Here is a 19,819-nt window from a genome sequence, read left to right as displayed (position 1 = left end):
TATTGTTAATAAAGATATCACATTTTTACGAATTTTTTTTAATGTTTTTAAATAAATGCAAATAATCAAGTATGTAATAATTTTTTACCTTTTTATATAAACGATATCATTGAAATCTGTCTATTTGCTATGTCCTGCTAACCGTTTAACTAGTTTTTAATATTGTGTCCAAAATTACAGGTAAACAATATTGAAATTATTCTCTTTTTTCTTCAAGTATGTTTAAATTTCTGTCAATCGTTATTCTAAGTTACTGCATTATTTTACTGTTGAAACGTCACATCACGACGTTCAATTTAATAAATAAAGAATTTTTGATATAGCCAACACTGTACTGATTGTTATTTAAAATTTCAATATATTTGATTCTCATTCTTATCACTTATAGCGCTGCCATACAAAACCAGTCTTAATCGATATGACAGGGCGTGACATGAAAATGGTAAAGGGTACTAGTCCCTCCGAGAGCGTGTGACAAAGTTTTACATTGCGTGTTACGTCTATCTTATACCTCGCCTGTGGTACAATCAAACGTTTTATTATATTTTCTTTAGATGGTAAATAAAGGAATGATTTTACGTCAACATGTTTTTTATATAATGGCTCTTTCAACGAAAACGATTGAATTCTGACCTATGATTCCTTTGAGACCTTTTTTTCTCGCAATGAGTAAAATTCATTGCATTAAAAAAAATGTTGACCTTGAAATGTAAAGTCAAGATAACTTTCCACGGATTTTTTTTATCAAATCTTCAATCCAGTGGTGTACAGTGTAGAGTCACACTACCGTGATCTTTATACTTAATTTTTATACACCCTGTACATAATTATTTCTATTATTACATAGTAAGTACTTATCTACGTTCTTATTTATACGTTTATATGTACGAATATGTAAACATTTAATTTACAGAATGACATGACATGATAACATTTATTTCATTTAATGTACTTATGTAATTAGTTGACGTCTATGAACGTTATTCAAGTGATAAGGTTATCAAGAGAAACTAACAAGGTTAGTTTCTTTAATCGCAATGATTTTAATTTAATAGCAGTTGTATGGTGTGTATCGTAGGTAGTAAGTCGGGACGTTTATAGGAAACAGCTGTTATATTGCAGTATTCTTCGGAATTACAGTAAGTTACATATCCTAATTATGACGCAGTGCATTATTTGATGGTTACTAATTTATTTACTATGAAAATTATACATTTGTTATGATATATATTTTATGTGATTTCTGTTGATACAACATTAATATTAAGTATGATATTAGTAAGAATTGAATGCTATGTACATTTTGCTCAATTTAGCATGAAAATAATTTATTTGTATAATTATGATATAGTACCCTATGGTGTATATCAACTACATGTAACTGTACCTAGTTATGTTACTAAACAATTTTTATTAGATGATATTTGTCTCATTGTAATCAATTGATAATAAAATTTAAACAATTTAATGATATTATTAGGTATCACTGATTATTTATTATACTAATCTATAAAAAGGTAAACTTATATAAATATTTATAATTCAGTAATCATTTACTTTTATTTTATGTATTCTTAGAAACATATCAATTACTTTTGTATTCAAACCATTTAAAAGATATATTCAACAATAAACTAACTATAAATCCAAACGTATAACAGGATTTATGTGTGAAAATATATGTGTGAATGTAATAGACCTTATCAATAATGATTTTCGCATTGAATGAACAGAAGATCGTACAAATAAATTTATATAAAAATATAGATTTAATTCAATATTACAGATATTACCATTTAAACTCATGTTCTAATTTCGTATGATTATTAATTTTTTTTATATTACTAGTACGTGGAATATGTATTCACTATTACTTAAATGTTTGATTATAATTTCAATAAAATTATAATTATACAAGTACTAAATAAACAGTTTACAATCAATAAATCTAATGAGATACAATTTTCTGGTTTCTACCTTTTGCCAATATTGCAAAGTATCTTTGTTGTATATATTAAACAATTTTGTATATTAAAAAGAAAGTAATAAATTATTTTAATAACATTGTAAAGAACATATATTTAAATACATTTGGTTTCTATGAAAAATTTACAGAATAAAGTAGTATTAAATAATTTTTATTAGCAATAAAAATACAAATTTATGGTAACTATTTTTGATTCTTATAGTTAAACATTCTATACATGTACTTCTTAATGTATTTTTGTAAAATACAGCTACTAAGAAAATAATGCACTGTTTATGTATTATATTATTTTCAAAAACATTTTTAAATGTCTTTTAGATGACTTTAAGTTAAAAGTAATATATCTCATAACTAGTACCTACTATTTTACATTATAACGAAGAAATAATTTTCTCTGTGATTATTCAGGAAACCGATAATGAATAACTTGTTACAAGAAAATTGAACAATTAATTAATTTGTATCTTAGTAATTCATCATATGAATCAGTTACTTTTTATTTGAAAATTAAATAATTTTTTAATAAGCTATTTAGCTATCTCTGTTATGCTGCAATCCTTGCAATCAGAAGAGTTAAATGTACTTTTAAACAGAGGTTTTAGATAAGTATAGATATTTTATGCTATAGATATATATGTATTTACCTAGGTCCCTAGCACTCAAACAAGTTTTTAGAACTATAACATTTCGATGTCGTAGTCGCGTTATCGATAATTTTAGAAGTTAAGCTTGTTGGTTAGAATTGATTACTCTGACTTATTAAGTTCTTTGTTTCTATTACTGATGTTTAATGCTTGTTTAACCTGATAACAACAAATATAGTCTGCATGCACATTTAAAAGATGAAAATAACGTTCATAAAATATATTACAAAAATATAGTTTCAATTGATGCATAATTATGAATACATTTACTTCATAAATTACTCTATAATTATTTATAAGGTATAAACTTATATGATATTATTTAGTGGATAATTATTTATATTGTTACATATGTAATTATACCTATCTATCGCGTAATTTTTACAAATTATGCGAAATAATTATATTCGAATTGTTTTTCTCCTTTTATTCGTCGAATACGTTAAATCGATTTTATAGTTTTGTATAAGAATATCAATATACATAAATTCTGTATCATACATACCTGTGCTCACATATATTTCATCTGGGCAGAAATATTTTCAACGAAATAATTAAATATTTTAAATTGATATTTGCACTGCAATATTAAGTGCTGTTTCGAATTATGTCTTAATAATTATTTTTTTTTGTATCAATATACAACTACTTTTAATTTCGAATTAAATAATGTATTACAATTGTAGATAATGTATTACTAAATTTTTACTGCATATACAATTTAGTCATAGAAAAATCTAACCGAATTATCTTCTATGGGAAGGATGCTGTTTTTTGAACAATTTATTTTTATAAAATTGTTTTTACATTTTTTATATAATTCTTCATTATCGACTTACTTTACTTATTCACTAATACTATTATTATATTCATTATTATTTTATTAGTAGTGTGTTTAGGTTTGTTTAATTCTTCCTTATAAATCTATTAGATTTCTTGATAAGTCTAGATTTTCTGTCATGTGTAAATATTAGGTGATATTAACATGTTTTTCTGAATTTATATACAGGGTGACTCAACAAATATTTTTGCACTGTGAATAATTATAAATAGAATGTTTATGAATATGTATCCAAGTTTTGCAATCAAAGCTAAAAAAACGAATATACATAGACTTTTTTAAGTTATCGCTAATACACAATTAACGCGACTACACAGCTTTAAAGAAGACAAACTCGACGAGATTAAAAACTAAAATAATCAGTTGTAAACTTACTGCTTTTATGATTTAAATAATTCCAAGTAGGATTAACCATACTACATATGTATTTGAATATTACCAAATTTCATGTCGATATCACAAACATATTTTTAATTATACGTTATTTAACATTTTTATATTAAACACCAAATTATTTAAAACAGAACGATTGTGAAAAGCCTTCTTATAATTATTATGACAATGTATAAAACAATTAAACATTAAATGTACATATAAGAAGTAACTAGGATCCAGGTTTATATAGTTACATATTCGGGCATCTCTTCTCTATTTTTTCTAGACGTGACCCAGCAATTTGGTTTTCGGATTCGTATTTAGGGCAAGAAACTCTATATGAATCACCTAGTGATTATTGCAAGACACAAAAAAAGTTCAAATTTGTTCCACAGTGTTATCATTCCATCCTTTTCTTTTCTGATCTGTCGACAACTATTGATAGTACAAAGGCGAGTCGTGAGACTTGAAAATCGTGTCCGCTGTTCTTAAGTTGTCCTAATGCGATTTCGAGTGGTGGAACAAATCAAGAAAAATTACTATATAACGTGACCTCTATAGGACATTGTACGGTCATCTCATGGTCAAATACCTCCCGCCGTAATATTGGGTATTTCACACTTTGCAACTTTTGCCTAACGTATTTATTCGTGTCACTATTTTTCGAGATAATTCGGTATTCTCAATTCGGTGGCAATACATTTTTTTTTTTTAATAAAACCCATAATATCGAGCATAAACTGTGTATAGCATTTCACCCTGTAACTACCCTAATACTAGGAGTAGGGGCATAGAACTTGATACAAAGTGGTTTCTTCGAGATATCTATCGAATGATATGTGCGAAGATCGATTTGGTTTGGCGACATTTTTACTCTCCGCTCCATTCAATTATATCCTTTCTGGATGTTTTCTCAAGAAAGCGGGTACGGCGCGGGTACATCGGATTAAATAAAAGGTTAAATAATGTTAACCCTTTGTACTCAGAAGGTGATTCTCAGTCACCATTTGATCCGACGCAGTGAAACTATAAAATCTGATATTTAATGTTGAACTTTGTATAATGCCTCGATACTTGAAATATTAGAATAAAATAGCTTTGTTCCTGAATGTACTCGTGATTTCCGTTCGAGTTAGTTTCAAAGAATATCGTCTTTGTTTTGTCAAAAAATGTTAAATATTTCTAGTGAGAAACTTCCGAGTGCAAAGGGTTAAAAAGAAAAATGTTTACATTATTTTTTACGCATATTTCAATCTGTCATGCAAAACAGCAGGTACGTATTATGCATTGATAGAAAGAAGGTACTTGAAATGAATGTGAGTGTAATTGGTCGAGGAGGCAGGATGCACGCACAATAATTAACTCTCTTTTTACTAATGTGGTCAGCAATATGAACTTTTTATTTGTAAATATCTAAAAAATGTTGAAGATACTTCTTGCAGTCCTAAATTTAATATACAACTTACACTTTAGCCAAATCTTCATATCATTTTACAATAAAAATTAAAAATTGCGATGAAGAAATGAGGTTTTCTATAGGTCATTAATGGTTCGTATTGCTGGCGGAAAGTTAGAGAAACTCTCCGCGCCATGAATGCCAACTCTCCATCAACGCGTAGTAAGTAGTGTAAAATTCCATTGGAGATGAAACTTATTAAAATTAATTGATAACGTATACGTATTAGAATAAGAGCATGTGCTTCTTACACACATACAATGTACATCACTTATATTTAGTTATTAACGATTACTTAAACGTTATCTGATGAAATTATTCCACAATCCTTACGATAAACAAGATAGTGTAGTAAATGACACGAGACCACGTTAATGCCGATAATGCGTTACCAGGTTGATAGTGTACATAAAAGTATGCCTTACAAGATAATAATATTCGAGATAACATATGAAATGTCATGAAATCGTATATTTTATATATAAATTCCAACTACTGAAGTTCAAGAGATTTATAATGAAAATAAGAATGCTCTTAATTTTGAAATACATTCTAGGCCCTAGAACTTAAGTGAATATTGATGAAAGTAGAAGTAAAAATAATATAGTATCGAGCAAAATTAAAAGTTTAGAATATTTCTTTTGAAAAATTACTCAATATCGGAGTGGTATAACTTTATAAAGGAAACATATATGGCAGTTAACTAAGATTCATATTAAAACGCCTAGCCTTTACTTCCTACTAACTTCTACTAACGGGTGTGAAAATAAACATAGTTTTTTGTTTAAAAAATGTTGCATATTTAAATTTCTTTACGCGCATTAAACATTTTCTTCGAGAATAATTTCACCCTGGATTTGAAGAATAATACTTTCATTATTGAACTTTGAATTTGCAACATTTTTGAAACTTCGTGTTTCAGAATGAATCTAGGTTGATTACCGTATACCTTTTTTCATGAAGTCATACACTTTGAATTTGAGTTATTTTTCACCTGATCCTTTAACCTGTTAACTGTGGAATTTAGTTTGAAAAATCTTTCACTGTGCGCACAATAAAATCTAACAAAAAAGTATATACTCATCAAAAGCAGGGCATATGCACCTATAATATACTCCAACGAAAAACTAAAAGAAAACGAAGAAGAATTACACGTGTATCTAAAAGAATAACTAATATATCGTGAAAAAATTAGTATCATTTCAAGTTTTAAAATGACGCGTATACCCGTCAAACGCAGTTAACCGGTTAAGTTTGCTCGATGATATATAAAGAACGAGTTAATCGTTATCTTTTGCGACAAACAGCGGCTTTCGATATGTTTGCATTGCGAATTGGGAAACGTGAAGATTTTCAGATGTTATAGGGTAATGGTAGATTTCAACGCGGTAAAAAACATTTTTCGAATGAAATCATGTGTATAAATGCTTGTTTAGTAGAATTTGGTGTCGTTTTTGGTATCGTTGGAAAGAGAAAAACCTATTGTTTAACCCTTTTTTCACTACGGATGACTATAGTCACCGACCACGAAAATGGAGCCAAAAGTTAACACATTGCGCGCCGGCCGCACGATAATGCGGGATTTTTAATCTATCGTTTAATTGCTAATCCTACGTTCATGTAACATTTTGAGATATGTATAACACAAATCCAAAGTAAAATTACAAAATCGAATTCCTTATTCTTTTTCGTAAATTAGAAGTTTCGGCTTGATTGATGTTTAAAAATGTATCAGTATAATCACCGACGCTCGCGTTTTTACTAGCTGAAATTTAATCGGCGTACAATGTGTTAAGATAATATAAACAATAGCAAAAATATGTTCATAGAAAAATGATAAACACATTGTTATGAACACAAATCATTTTGCTTCTAAAAGCAGTGCCATAGCGACTCAACCACAGTTGCAAATAATAGCATATAATTCCTTTTCAGTATTACAGACTGGATCGTTCCCTTTCCATCAATATCAAAAACAACTCTGAATTCCACTAAGTATGTCCCAAAATTAAGAAAATCCACGTCCATCCAAAAAGAGCGTCATACACCGACAGTGATAGTGTGAACAAAAGTTGCTCTAACGATGTACATAATACGGAACAGCATAATACTTCGGAAAATAAATAGCTTGGTGTGTCAGTTACCATGAGAAACACTTCATTAGTAGTAGAAAACAATAATATTAACAATTGGACATTAATTATAAATTTGTCATTGAACACGAAGCATTATTTTTTTTGGTAGTGTATATAATGTTCTAGGAGACGCGTTACATTGTTAAATTTCTTAATATAGGTAGGCTAAAAAATTTTACTTTTCCACAATTTATCATTAAACATGTTTGTTTTTTAAAAATACTTGTTACTTTTCTCTCAGCAAATATGAGTAAGTACCTCACGTTCTATATTCGGTACACACTCTTTGTTAATGTTACATAATATTATGTTATACTTTTATTTTATGGTAGCAATTACAAAGTTTATAATAATGCAAAAAAATACGTGCAGTGTATTGTGTTCACGAAGAATGTAATGGTTCCGAAAAGGTATACAAGAAAGCAAAAGAAAAACTAATATGACATAAGTTTAAAAAAGTGAAAGATTTGTTTATGTATTCTTTCTAATTCCATAAATATTCATTTCTCGTGATAAAAATGAATTTTATTCACAAATTACGTACGTCTTCCATATTAGATGCCATTACTGTAATTTTCTGCAAAAAAGGATATCACTCTTGTATCAAGGATACAATTTAGTTCCAATTGCTAACTTACGAAGGTATCCGAGAACTCAAAAATATCGAGTATTACGGATCGAGACATTTTTTTAAAATCGGACCGGAATCTTGAAAATTTTCAAAAATATTAGAAATTCATGGCAATTTTTTGGATTTTTCTTAAATGTTTATTAAATATCATGTATGTATTGTTTATGAACTTAGTAGGCATTATATGTCGGACCAAAGACCGTATCTATACATGTATGCAGTGAATTTTCAAATTCGATTTTTTTCACAGTTAAGTATCGGACAAAAAATTTCGCACTCTGTATATTATAAGAATAAAGTAAAATATTTTAGCGTGATGTCAAACGAAGACATAAACATAAGTGATGGCTGTCTACTCCAAAAGTGGTATTTTTTTACTAGATATAAACGGCAAACGAGCTTCTTATGTTTACGAGTACATCACAAATACTATACACACATACACGCGCCCCTCCATTTACGCGACACTTTTTTATGCGGTAAGTTATAACACTGCTACGCGTATTTGTTATACGTGATATTAATTTACGCGATTCGAATGTAGCGATACCGAATAAAATTTTCTTTTGTTTTCTGAAATGTCATTGTTATTATTTTTTTGTTTAACTACGCGAAACAAATGTGTATTTCTAGGACATATACCAGCTTTTCCTTCCAATATTTTGTGTTCTTTTGTACTGGTAGACTCTATTTACGTGATTTTCATGGAATGGCGAATGTATCAACAGGATTCAATGTGCGAATATTATTAATTCTTCATGAGGGATCATAGGGCGAATCGGATAAAACTAAGAGTATTGTTCGTATTTGTTACGTTGTTATAGAAACGAGCATGCTAACCGTCCATATTGCTTCACATACCTTCTCTGCACTTAATCCAATACATCTGCAATTGTTTGAAACCGTTGTGTGCTAGCAGCACGTGTTAGAATCGAATCGAACAAGTGCAAACGTAACGAATTCGTGACTAGTCTAAAATACGTAGTTGGAATTTCGCATTTAAAATGGCAAGCTAAGCTTGGAAATTCAAATGTGTTTATTATTATTAGTCTTTAAGGTGTCTAAATTTAGTACTTTGGATTGTTATATTGTATTTTGTTCATTTATCGTATCCACTTTGAAATCCTTCAAAATGGGGCTATTCGGATTAAATCAGGAGGGGTGAATTGGATCTCTGTTTTCCCTCATTTTTTTATGCTTATGATTATAAATATCATGATTATTTATGTACAGATGTACAAAAAAAGACAAATCAAGCATCACGCAGGCCAGATACAATAAAAGACACAATAATAAAAGTTAACTCTAAATAACTGACCAAATGTCAAGTTCTGGAAATTTATCGCATATCTTGTGCAATCCTACAAAGACGACTCACTTGTCGAATAATTAAAAAAACCAATTTTATATTTAACATCGTCTGTCAATAAAATGATACTTCTTGAAAAACAACAGAAGAAGTTAGAGACTAGGACAAAGGACACTATTAAAACAGGAATGAAGACTAATAAGGACGGATGAATGAATAACAGAAGTACAGGATTTTCCAGAGAATAATATTGCATTTATTGCAATGCAAAATGTATCCACCCACCATTAAAAGATTACGTTCGCAAAGTATTGTGTCACGAAACCTATGCTAATATATGTACTGTACAGCGAAAAACTGATAATTGAAACTTATAATGAACAGTTTTTTTTATAAACTTCTTATTAATACACATTCAGTTTCAATATCAACGAACAAATTTTTGAAAAACTTGTGAAATGATGATTTTTTAATTTTTCAAAAATTTTTTTGTTGATATTGAAGCTGAATGCTTATTGATGAGAAATCTATGAAAAAATATGTTGATTCCAAGTTCTAACTATTAGTTTTTCCGTGTTAAATCTGAACTGATCGGATTCGCTTCGATCTACCCTAATTAATCTACAAGTTGATCCTATTCCCAATTTAATCTACTGACGATGTCACTCGAGTGTTACATGTCGATTTGAATGAAATTTACATCTTACATAGTTTACAGAAAAATATTTGACACACTTTTTTTTATTTGCTATAATCCATATGTAGTGGGTGAAAATTGTCCGTAAAATTTGGGATGAAAATGATATTTTCCTTAATATTTCGAAAATTATTTATTGTAGAACAAAATTTTTTAAACAAAAGTTATCTATCTTTTACCAGAAAATTTAAGTACTTCACTGCTATGGCCTGACTGACTTGACGAACGTAACTTTAATAGTTAGTGGTGTATTGTAATTTATTAATTACTTATTCTAGCTGTGATATATATAATTAGAAAATGTAATACAATAATATATATTATACGCGATATGAATTTAATTAATCCGAAATTTTGTCGGATGACTGATGTCACCGTTAGTAGCGACAGGGTTACGTTTTTTTTAAATATCAATTTTGAAAAAAGACATATTAAAAATTATTAGTCTTTTAATGTCTTTCCTGCAAATTCTGACACAATATTTGTAAAGATTTATTAATATAAGTTTCAGACCAATACCAAAAATGCGGATGTTTTTGAAATTTGTTATTTCATCCCTCCAATTCAAAATCCTTATACAATTGTCTTCGTAAGATAATTTTCGAAGAATAAAAACTATAGCGTTATGTGTACGATATTAACGAATCATCTATCTCAGATAACTATCCTGATACTAAATTTAAAAATTAAAGTAAATACACGAAATTCGAAAGATTTTATGTTACATGAACAGACAGTTATCATTTTAGATCTACAGGGTATTTTAGGATGGATAATACAATAAATCAGAATGGATTCGTACGTTGTTTCGTTTTGGAGAATTTCGAGAAAATCAAAGTTAAAAATTGTCCGACACGTGTACACTTGAATGACTCCAGAGATACTAATTTTGTAGTCACTAGTACTATGAACAATATTAAGTCATAATGCACTTCAGCAATTTTAGTAACAACTTTTATTGATCTATTATACTTACTAGTTAATGAATTCTTGAAATGCTCGTTGAATCAATGATGCGTTTACTGCTGGTAACGGCCAAATTTATAATTTAGATTTTCTCGGAAACGAAGCAACATGCGACAAAAGTTTATTGCATATTTTTAACTCATTTTTTCACGTAGAATCACTTCCCTCGTTTTTATATCACCCATCCTGAGACATCCTGTACATCTACGTCAATGCTTTTCAACTCTGCAATTTGTCGCTATACGTCTCGTATACTTTCTTCGTCAAACAATCCGATTAGTAAGTACTTTTCTTCAACCAATAATACGCTAGGACCGAAAATGATATAAAGTGGGGTATATGTACTTATTCCGTTGTAACCAATTAGACCCGCATAAGTAAATATTTTTCACTGGACACATTCCAGTTTAGCACAGTAGATGTACAGATATATTTTAGTGTAAAATAAACATGGGGTCACCGGTGACTTCCAAATCGAATTACTATAGTTCATTCAATTAAACGATGATTATCTGAAAATATTTCTATATTATGACTAATGCTACCTAATGCGGTGACATTCAATAATAACACAATTCAATCAAATGATTTAATATTATATTTTTTCCATTTTGTGTATTTTGCTTCATGAAATCGTGCGGCATTCAACGTGTTGAATCGTTTTCTTACAGATGGCTACACGGTGGGGTATTGCAAGCGCTGGAAAAATTTCCCACGATTTCGTATCGGCTTTACGGACATTACCAGCATCCGAACATGAAGTTGTCGCGGTTGCAGCAAAGGACCTTTCACGAGCACAGGCTTTTGCTGACTTGCATAAGATTAAGAAAGCATATGACAGTTATTTAAAATTGGCACAAGACAAAAACGTCGGTGAGTGGTATATGTACCGTGTAAATTCAATCGGTGAAGTAAATAATAATATATTCTATTAAGCAATAATTACTTATAGTAATATTAATCATTTAAAATTGTAAATCTTGTCTATTAAACATTTTGTTTGACATATTTATTTATAAATTATTAGTTTTCACGGACTTCTGAATAATGAAAATACATATATTTAACTTTTACAGTAATATAATTTACAAATAATTATACATAACAACCAGATAATTAGTGGTCGAATGTTCTTTTTTAATTATCGATAACTATTATTAATGAGAGAAATTGATTTTGGTTTCTCGTAACAGGTATCGACGAGGGAAGTTTTTATTGCGCACAATACTATAAAGTATTGCTTTGGATTCGATCAAAGCAATAAAATTCTCTTTTATAAACAAACTTTTTAATAAAAAATCGCGAAAATATCTTATTTAGGTAGAACATATTCTGCTGCGTAATAATTAAATTAAAATACAATTTCTCTCATCATTCGCAATTGTCATGAGTTACCGAAATGAACTTCTGTTATCGATAATTATTATGAACAACCAAATTAAATTTCTCTCGTCAATAATGATTATTATGAATGAAAACAAATTTCATTCTCTTATAATTATTATTTGCAATTCAAAATATTTTAGTTCAGAAAATAATTAATGTTCTACAACTCCTTTTCATTTGGATGAAAACGTCATAGTCCCCGCTTAAAACAATTCATGTGGTCGCGATGCGTTTACGTAACTTACATTCAAAATTAGGTAAAATCAGGCATGCGAAGTCACTCACAGTCATTTATATATAATTGTGTGCAGCGCCGATTTTGATGATCTTGAAGTATGTTGTCAAAACCGGGGCTTCCCTTTATTTTTCGAAATAATCATGAAACAAAATAATCTACCGAAGTAAAGTTTAGGCATCTAAACTGCCAATCGTTTAATTAAATCAGATAATCGAGGTTCTACTGTACTTTTTGCTCTTTTACTTTTCTTGTGTTCCTCGGGTGTCTTTTTCCCTCTTGTATCCTACCGCTTTTCTTATTCCAATCGACTTCTTCCATCTTCTACCCTTTCCTTTCCTTCGGTTCCTTCCTTCTTTTATATATTTATTTCCAGTCTGTTTTTTCCTTCATCATTTCTTTTTTATTTACTTGTTTTCCCTCGCTTTAACAGCGACACTATAGTGTTAGTACTAATCAGTCTTTCCTCTCAGTTCTAGCTTTCGCATTTCTCTCCATAGCAGACTCTCCTACCAATCACATAATTCATTGTAGTTTAATTCTGTCCTGCTCCTCAATTTACTTATATATTTGAAATATTATAAAAAAATAAGATCACGTAGATTAATAACAGGTTCTTCATAATATTCTAGAAAAGACTAAACAAGCGAAATGATGTTGAACAGATGAAAAAATAAGTAGGTCAAAAAGACCCGGAGAACGCAGCGGAGTTAATGAAGTCTGAGTTTCTAGATATTTCAATTTTCCCTCCAGATCCCATATTTATCCTTCTTCCTCAACAGTTTTCCCATTTCCTTCTCCTCTTTTTCAGGTATCTCTATTGACTGATTTTTAACAATATTACGTACGAATTGACACCTGGTTATATTGCAATTGAACATTAACAGGCATTACACACCCATAAAATTCAAATTGCGATCATCGATGTACGAAACGTAATGTCAATTTATATTATTTGAATCGTGTTACAGAAGTCGTATATATTGGGGCACTAAACCCCCAGCATTCGGAAATCACAAAATTAATGTTGAATAACGGCAAACATGTTTTGTGTGAAAAGCCTTTAACTTTGAACTTGAAACAAACAACTGAATTAGTTAATTTGGCGAAAAGCAAAAATCTCTTTTTAATGGAAGCTATTTGGAGTAGATGTTTCCCCGCATATGAAATGGTGAAAAAGGAGATTGAGAGTGGAAGCATTGGAGAAGTTTACCAGGTTCTTGCATCTTTCGGATTCAATTTGAGCGAAGTTGAAAGGATTAAGTAAGTTACTTATAAATTTATTTATTTATTTTGCATTTCTTTCACTATACAGAGTAAGTCTCTTAATCGGGTTGGGTTTCGAAAACCAAAAAGAGTACAAATGAAATTATAGAAACAGAAATTGAATGATACGGGACGGTCTAATTTTCTACAGGATTCCTTTCTGTATGAATGCAACGATGCACTTAGAAAATGTCAAAGCACTTTTCAATGAAATCATATTCTTTTTTGCTGTAAATCGATTAATCACAACAATTTGCGTAAAAAAGTATTAGCGAATAAAAAAATTCTGTTAGCAAAGTAAACGAAAATAAATTATCCTTACAATAGCATTTTCAATGTTCAATCTTTAATCAGTTGAAAGTCTATAAATATTTAAAGTTGATTTTTTTTAGCGAAGGAAGGGAAAATTGACTTTATCAAGCCATCTGTTCGTTTTCCAAGATGATTAAAACATCATACGGTACTTTAAAAATTTATTTTCATCTGTTTTGCCGAAAGAATTTGTTATTTCTTGCATTTCAGTGACTTCTATCGGTCATTTTAATGTAGTTTTAGTATTTCATACTTCTTGGTAATAAAGAAAATAAAAAATATAGTCAAAACGTGGCTTAATATTCTCCATAAATCTTTCAGTTTTTACTAAATACTTACAGGCGAGAAAAAGCTGTGTATGATCAAATTTTTTTTTCTTCAATAATCTCGGTACTTTTAGAAATAATTAATCCATACATAAGTACAGATATATTGCACGTACATGTATATAAACACGCATGAATGTGAATAATTGCGAGTAAATCAGGTTTGTAGGATTCGAGCTCCATTATCAAGGAAGTAGACTAGAAACCCCTATCCCCCATCTTTGGGATTTTTATTCTTTTCTACTAGCACAGTTCTTTGTTAACAACAGTGCATAATATTGTCAAGACGTATCAAAGAGAAGTCGCTACTGCATTTTACATGATAAGTGACATACATGACCAACTTCCCATGTTATATGTCTTAATACTGTAACGTTAAATGTGATTAAATAATAATGTTGAATTATGTTAATCAGTTTAAAGTCATTTAACTAAAGAAACTTTTTCTATTTAGGTCAAAACAGATGGGAGGTGGAACAATATTAGATTTGGGCGTGTATGGAATACAATTTGCTTGTTTAATATTTGATCACGAAGTACCACATACTATACGAGCTTCTGGTTGTTTAAATGAAGAAGGTGTTGATTTATCTGCGTCTGCGAATCTCCACTATAAAGGAAATCGTACTGCAACCTTGCTCTTCCACGCACTGGTTGACTTGCCAAATGAAGCCCACATTATTGGGACGAAAGGAATAATAAAAATACCGCAGTTTTGGTGCCCTATAAAAGTGGAATTCCCAGACAGAACGGTGGAATTTTCACTTCCGGAAAATAATCAAAAATTTAACTTCATTAATAGTGTTGGATTAAGATATGAAGCTGATGAAGTTCGCAAATGTATTCTAAAGGGTATAGTACACATTTTTATATTACACTTAAATCATAGATATGTTTGAATAGAACAAGCTACGACACACTGATAATGAGTCGAATCACTTTATGTTATGTATTGTTCCATTTTTACTTGTTAGACAAGATCGTATTTATTTGTAATCATTCTAAATAGAGGTTTTTGAAAATATTATTTTTTTCGTGAAATGTTTAGTCGAATACTCGCATTTTTATAAAAAGTAAATAAAAATATTTATTCCTAGCTCTTCGTGAATTAGTTATTTATTTATTATAAGTCAAATGCTGCATCTTAAGATATAGATGAGATTAATTTCAAGCTGTGATCTACATGAAAAGGGTAACGAAATTGGGTTTTACTTAAAAATGGCAACGCGACATTCGTAGCAGTTTTTGGGAGTTACCTTAGGACTAAACAGATAATAACACAATATATAGCACTTAATGCCTTACAACTGTTGTCTTGAACTTTCTTCGTATAATTCATATTTTTCGAGAAAATTAGGTGTTCTCAGTTAACAGAAATACATTACATATGTGAACAAATATGATGAAATGTATGCACGTATGACTGTAATAGATGAATATAAACTAATTCTTATTTTTTTATTACATTATAAATGTTAAATAATGAAAGTACTTAAGGATATACTTTTTCTAACTTTTATTATTATATATTTTAGGTGTGATCGAAAGTCCTAAGGTACCGCACAGTGCTTCTTTGTTAATTGCACAATTGGAAGATGAAATTCGAAAGCAAGTTGGTGTTGTATTTCCTGAAGACTAAAACACAAAATCTACAAAAAGATATGTAATTTTATTGCAATAATAAAGACTATACTTTGCAGATTATATACGATTTTTTATTTGTAAGATATACGATAGGTGTTTATGTTATCTACATATTCGACTTGGGATGTTACGTCAAAGTAAAACATCAGGACCAATAAAATTATGTTTTCGATATTGTTTCAATTACTCACGATTAAAAGGCTAATTATTTAGATAGATGTTCTCCTCGCCGATTTCAATGATTTTTGGATATGTTGTCAGGAACGTAATTCTAAGCCACTTTTCTTGTATATATAAGTCCCGCTGGATCTTAGTTTTTAAGATCTCAAAGTTGTAGTAGTCGATGCCACTGACTGTCAACTAGTCGATAACCTAATAGTGGTACAGATTTCTAAAGTCTAAAAATAAGTTCCTTCACACCCTTGAAAAAAGTGTTTCCATTTCTTTATTTAGGAAATTACATTGCAAGACTTCTTTATTGAAAATTAAATGCATATAAAACTATCTCAAGTTTTAATGGCTACAATGTTATTGTTTATTCATAATAATACTTTTGAAGCGAGGTTTCTTTTTTGAAACAGCTACGCGTAAGTCGTAAATGCGTGAGACAACGGACGGTTCTCCTTGTTAGACCCGCACTCCTTATATTTGCCGTCTTTCCTGTAAATGACAGTAATGACAGTGGGAATAGGGGTCCCAAAAGTCGACGTAGCATTCGCTAATTTTTTACAAGCAGTCAGCTAGTACTTTCAATCAAAAATTAGAAACTTCTCTCACACCCCTGGAAATGCTTTCTCGCACCCTACGGGTGTACACACCCCGAGTGAAGAACTACTGGTATATAGAGAGTACGTTAAAAAGAAGTAACACCGCAGTAATCGAGTGGTAACAGATTTTCCTTATTTAAGATGAACCCTGATCGTTGTGACTCAGGATTTGGAGACGGTTTTATAAAAGATCCCTGAAAACAGTGACCCACTAGGTGCAACGCGATGCGTTGCAAATAGCGTGGATTGACCATCCAACACTGTTATAGTGTTTTTGTTTATGACTTAATTCTTTAAAATTATTATTGTTTAAATTTTACTTTTATTTTATCTTGTTTGTCTCGCCAAATAATCTCGAACGATGTACATGAATCATATTATAGAATCGTTAACTATAAAGGGAAACATCTATACATATAAAAAAGTATGTAGGAAAAATTATAAAAATAAATTAATAAAAATACACCTGTTTTAAAGTTGTCTTTCGAACAGTATATCTATTCTCAAATTGTCCGCCGAATGACATACGATAATGTTTTCCATATTGTTCCTTAGTTAAAAATCGTACTAGAACAATAGATTTAACGAAAGCAAATAAAATAAGTTAATGTGATCCAAATTAGGGAGGAGTGGGGTAATGGCGGTCACTTAAGCAGTCACAACTGCAATACAATGAAAATATCAGGTATAATATTTATTCAAATGAGTGTTTCATAAATTTAAATTATTTATGTACGGTTACAATACCTAAACAATACATAGATTTACAGTTAAAATATTATCAAATTGGAAGCAAATATGGCATTTATTTTCTATTTCACTTATATCACTATTATCATTGCTTTTCATAATAGATTAATGTAATGATTAATTTGACAAGAAAATCAATATTTCTTATTCTTCTCCTTCCTACTTTGATTTTTTTTATAAGATTTTCCCTTATTTTTTCTCATTTTATGTTTTTTCTTTTTTTCTACCAGATATTTTTTGTTTATTGAAGAAGTTAGAAATGTAACATGCTGCCTTTATCGACCTAGAGTTATCTTGCCTTTTTATTTTCAACTATGGAGCTGTAAGAGCAATGTTTAATGATTTACCATTAAATATTCGCATCGTGTAATCATTTTCAATAAGCTCAAATGCTTTTCAAAGACTTTCAGGAGTCCATTGGGTTTCTTCAACTTTTCTAAACCGTGTCTTTATTATCCGCCAAGTAAAGTTGTAATAAAGAAGAATATGTTTATAACGCACTAATAAATAACGACGGTCATATTGTGGGTACGCGACCATCATTGCCCGCACATACATTAATCGATGAAATTGAATATTAAATATATAAATAAAAAATATTTACATGAAATATGAATACGGACCTTCCTATTTGTAATATATCTATTAGTAATTAAAGTTAAATTGTAAGTAAGGGCTTCAAAATTAATGCTAACTTCTTATGTTCTGCACGGAAAATATTACATCAATCATGCTAAAGAGCAGATAAAGCTTATTTTTCTTTGTTGTGGAGCAGCGACTGAGTGGAAACTTCACATAAGACATTTTACAGTTTACAGTTTACAGAATTCTCATGCAGAAAAAGCTACAAATAAAAATGTTAAACCGCCGTTTTTATTATAACTGTCATGCTTGTATGTGTTATTACACCGATACACCGACTTTTAAATTTCTCGGCTGTTTCAGTTATCATTCCATCCTTTTCTTTTCTGATCTGTCGACAACTACTGGTGGTACAAAAGCGAGTCGTGAGACTTGAAAACCGTGTTCTTAAGTGAGCTATTCTGCTGTTCTTAAATTGTCCTAACGTGATTTCGAGCGGTGGGACAATTCAAGAAAGATTACTATATAACGTGACATTTATAGGACGTTTTACGGTCACCTCACGGTCAAATACCTCCCACTGTAATATTGGGTATTTCACACTTTGCAACTTTTTCCTAATATATTTATTCGTATCACTATATTTTGAGATAATTCGGTGTTCTCAATTCAGTTGCAATTGTTTGTAAAATAAAACCTATTTTTATCTTAGACACCGATAAAATTTCGACTCATGTTCACTGAGAGTTTCTCTTTACTCACGATCAGTTTAATGAGTTGCATAAGTCTTTTTATCTGTGCATCATAATTTAAGAGTGTCCTGTATATTGGTATCCAGTTATCTCAGGTGAGAACCAAATATAAATCAGGGGTGTCGAACTGGAAGTTCGCGAGTTTCAGGGTTTTCGCTCTTACGGAGAGTTACCCTCTTAATACATAATATATACAAAATATAATTATACTTATTTGAAGATACATAAAGTTAAATTGCACTGCTCACATTCTATTTTAGTTTAGTTCGCACTTTTCTTCTGAAACAAAGAATAAAATAACTTCTCCTGTCTTTGTAATCAATCATAATTTCCAAGAGATTTTTGTCCTTTTAATTCCTCTTAAAAGATCTTTTTTTAGTTTGTATCTGGTGATATGATAAATTTTAAAGGGATGATCACTTTAAAATAAGCTGGATTAGAATTGGTCAAGTTGTTTTTGACTTATATACCAAACCACGTACCTAGGTAATATGGTCTTGGAACGCAAATAGTTAAAGTTACTTGAAAAATATTAAATTAATGAAAAATCATTGTAGATATAACAAACTTTATAAAAGGACGCACATTTCTTCTATTTTTAGAAGAATATAATCAAATTTAAACTTTGTAATATTGAAATTAATTCTAATGATTAACAAAGAAATTATAACTCCTTGGAATCCCCAAATACCTACCTCGTATGAAATTAATAAAATCAAGTTAGAACTCAATTATGAATGCTAAGAAAGGAAACAGGA

The 19,819-nt window shown here is 29.8% G+C and overlaps 1 protein-coding gene across 3 annotated transcripts; it reads left to right on the top strand.

Moving 5' to 3' along the window:
* The first annotated feature begins 452 nt into the window (after nucleotides 1-452).
* On the top strand, nucleotides 453-16,270 carry LOC116431184 (trans-1,2-dihydrobenzene-1,2-diol dehydrogenase). 3 transcript variants are annotated; one of them, XM_031986251.2, is made up of 5 exons: nucleotides 453-846; nucleotides 11,713-11,914; nucleotides 13,634-13,925; nucleotides 15,021-15,418; nucleotides 16,102-16,270. In XM_031986251.2, exons 2-5 carry the CDS (start codon nucleotides 11,713-11,715, stop codon nucleotides 16,203-16,205), a joined length of 996 nt encoding a protein of 331 aa, XP_031842111.1. In that variant the 5' UTR covers nucleotides 453-846; the 3' UTR covers nucleotides 16,206-16,270. The 3 variants fall into 3 exon arrangements, with proteins under 3 accessions (XP_031842111.1, XP_076227074.1, XP_031842110.1); XM_076370959.1 differs by lacking the exon at nucleotides 453-846 and adding an exon at nucleotides 856-1,018; XM_031986250.2 differs by lacking the exon at nucleotides 453-846 and adding an exon at nucleotides 989-1,139.
* Nucleotides 16,271-19,819: the final 3,549 nt, after the last annotated feature.

The sequence above is a fragment of the Nomia melanderi genome, chromosome 9, assembly GCF_051020985.1.
Source record: "Nomia melanderi isolate GNS246 chromosome 9, iyNomMela1, whole genome shotgun sequence".
NCBI lineage: Eukaryota > Metazoa > Arthropoda > Insecta > Hymenoptera > Halictidae > Nomia > Nomia melanderi.
Note: the sequence above shows the minus strand (reverse complement) of the source record. Positions and strands in the feature narration are given on the sequence as shown.

Bases quoted from the DNA above. Each gene is read 5' to 3' on its own strand.
- LOC116431184 (XM_076370959.1), top strand. From the start codon at position 974: ATGAACGTTATTCAAGTGATAAGGTTATCAAGAGAAACTAACAAG. The intron at 11,915-13,633 runs GTGAGTGGTATA...ATCGTGTTACAG, and splicing joins GGCACAAGACAAAAACGTCG to AAGTCGTATATATTGGGGCA. The intron at 15,419-16,101 runs GTATAGTACACA...TATATATTTTAG, and splicing joins TCGCAAATGTATTCTAAAGG to GTGTGATCGAAAGTCCTAAG.